The sequence below is a fragment of the Brachionichthys hirsutus genome, chromosome 15 (assembly GCF_040956055.1).
Source record: "Brachionichthys hirsutus isolate HB-005 chromosome 15, CSIRO-AGI_Bhir_v1, whole genome shotgun sequence".
Taxonomy (NCBI): Eukaryota; Metazoa; Chordata; class Actinopteri; order Lophiiformes; family Brachionichthyidae; genus Brachionichthys; species Brachionichthys hirsutus.
Window position 1 is genome coordinate 516459 of NC_090911.1, and position 3057 is coordinate 519515.

The 3057-nt window shown below is 54.7% G+C and overlaps 1 protein-coding gene across 1 annotated transcript in view; it reads left to right on the plus strand.

Annotated features, from left to right (window-relative positions):
* Positions 1 to 1936: 1936 nt before the first annotated feature.
* chd7 (chromodomain helicase DNA binding protein 7) overlaps positions 1937 to 3057 on the plus strand; it is a 60428-nt gene continuing 59307 nt past the window's right edge. Inside the window, 2 exon segments of the mRNA XM_068748787.1 lie at positions 1937 to 2981; positions 2984 to 3054. Of these exon segments, the coding sequence (XP_068604888.1) occupies positions 1937 to 2981; positions 2984 to 3054 (1116 nt within the window).

Sequence of the window (3057 nt, forward strand, 5' to 3'; positions counted from 1 at the left end):
ACACAATGGTGTAGAGGGGGGGGGGGGGGGGGGGGTACTCCACCGAATTCCATTTGGATCAAATCCACATTGTGGATATTATCGATCTTTTCTAAAACTACTGCAAATTTAATATTAGCGAGAGAGTGGAACCTCGGTTCTCGATCATAATTCATTCTGTAATACTGTTCAAAAATCCAAACTACATTTCCCATAAGAAATAATGTAAACTAGAGGAATCTGTTCCATCTACATGCCTACAGGATTAATGTGTTAACAACAGAAAACAGTGTAAATAGTACAAAACAAGCATAACTAAAGTTACTATTCTGGATCATTTACATCCCGTTCTGGCTGGGGGGGGGGGGCATTCACAGAACGCCGTGGCTAACAACACTGACGACTTCCCGTCCTCTGCTGCGCATACGCGGCGTTCACACGGGAGATCATACGAGACGCCTTTAACTGGAAGTAAATCCAAATCGCTCACGGAGCCGTGCAGTGTGAACGAGCGCAGCCGACGTGGAACCGAGGAACCGAGCAGAGGCCGTGCTGGTGGTTCCACGTCGCTGCTGCTGTCGTGTGACGCCAGTGTTCGTTGCACGTATTTTGTGACGTCATGGGGGGGGGGGGGGGTTCTCGCCTCTGCAGGGAACGTTTCCTCGGCTACGCTGCCGCTGTCAGTCAGCAGAAAGGCGGGACGCGACTCGGCTCCTCTGCAGGGAATGCTGCTGCTGTCTGGAAGGGGCTTGGCTGGCTGGCTGGCTGGCTGGCTGGCTGGCTTGCTGACCTAATGAATGACTGGTGTGCTCTCTGGCCTGTTTGCTGGATGGCAGCTGTTGCTGTTCAAACAGGGTTGCATCTGCTGGGTCCTTTTGTTCCAGCACACACACACACAGACAATGACTGAGTGTGTTGGAAAGGAAAGCAGTCCTTTTGTTTGGTATTATAATGGGGGGGGGGGGGGGGGGGGGCATTGCTAATGTGAAGTGTGTGTGTGTGACTGAAGGGCCTTTTTCAATGGGAGCTTGTTTTTTTCCTCGGATGGTTGCGACGGATTGACTCGCCCAACATGCACCGTAATCCGCTCGCCATGGAGCTGATGGGGGGGGGGGGGGGGGGGAGAAACGCTCGGATCAAAGCTTTATTTACAACTGTAGAGACTTTTTATATGAAATGTTATTTAAATAAAACCAAACACTTAATTGCTCTGAAGGATCCTTAACTCATTGATGAGAGAAAACGCAGCTAGTAAATGGGGGTCGAGTGATAATCGGCCCGGCCACATATCGACGACGGCCGATCAGAGATCAATGTAAAACGGGCTTATCTTGGCTGCTGCAGCCACGCCTCTCTCGAGTGGAGCGTTGTTGCTGATATAATTTCCCCGTGGGATTATTAAAGGATTCTGGTTCTGACGACTCTGTCCGGCATTGTCCCACCCACAGCAACATCTGATTGGTTACGCGCAGAGCCATGGCAAGCAGCCAATCAGCAGTGAGCTGTGCATGCGCGGCGCTCATGGACACGCATTTATGCGACACTTGGTTTGCTGCGAGTCCAGATGTCTTTCCTCTGCACGGCGGGGGCTGCTTTCAATCAACACCACAGAAGTGATGCTAACGAATGTACGCGCACTAAAACGATAAAGAATAACGGTATAAACGGCGTGTCTCCGTGCGTCTCCTGGAGACGGGCAGTAAAAAGACTTCAACAAAGACAGGAAATGTGATTTTAGTTGAGCCGCTCTTTTGAAGCAAGCGTAGCCCTTTGATCTTGCGTGTATTTGCTTCTAATTTCAGTATTTGTCTGCCCCCCCCCCCCCCCGTCTCTCTCCAGGAGCATTAATGAGGAACATGGAGTAGTAAACTTTGAAGCAGCAGCTAGCTGGTTAGCTCCTCACTGCACATCGCCCTCCAGGCAGCCCCCTCTGTCCGCGGCCCCCCACGCCCAACCAATGGCGGACCCAGGGATGATGAGTTTATTTGGGGATGATGCGGGGCTGTTTTCAGATGGATTAGATGGTTTAGGAGACTGCTTTCCTCAGCAGCCCCCCCCTGCCCAGTCCAACCCACTAGCCCAGCAGACTAATCCTTCTCTGAACCATGAGCACCAGGGGAACCGGGGTTACCACCAGGGGATGGTCCATGGACCCGGCACAGGGCAGCCTAAGTTGGGGCAGATATACGACCATGGCCCGTACACGGGATACGAGCCACCTGGTGGCCCCGGAGGACGAATGATGGTCCAGACTGGCCCCAATCAGGGCCCGCCGAATGTGAATTCTACCATGAATGGCATGGCTTCCCACTACCACAACAACCCAGCCAACTCCAGCAATCCCCACCATGGCTACCCGGGTGATGCGGGCGGAGGCGGGGGTGGAGTTTGGGCCCAGCAGCAGAGCAGATCATCTTATCAGCAGCCACCGGCACAACCGGGGGGTGGCCCCAACCAAATGGGAGGCTACCAGATGTCTCAAGGCAACTATGGTGGGATTCAAGGCCCCCCTCCACCCAATGCAGCTCACATGAACCAACACTACCCGCCACAGAGCATGGCACACACTTCTGCTCAGGACCCGTCTCATTACCTGGGACATGTTGGCATTGGGGGACAAATGAGACAGCCACGACCCCAGGGCTATTCCAACATGGCCCATGCACCCAGTTATCCACACTCCCCCTCCCGTCAGCCTCCACACCCCCACCAGCACCCACAGGGTATGGGGGGGTTCGGTGGTGCCCAGTACTCTGGTTATCAGGCCCAATATGGCGCCATGGGGCCTGGCATGACCCAAGGAGCCAATGCCAACATCAACACGAGCACCAGCCAAGCCATGGGACCAGGGCCGCTCGGCCAGAGGTTTAATCCAGGATCAGGCCCAGCAGCTGGGCAGCAGGGTCAGCGATACCCCCCTGGAGCACCACATCAGACCCATTCTGCCCCCATGCAGCAGCAGGCAGGACAGCAGGGTCAGCCTATGCACACCCTGACCCAGCCCAAAACCAGCCCCAGTCCCACCTTGTCCCCCCATCTCAGGGATCCTACCCCTCCCCCTCGTCCATGTCCCCCATG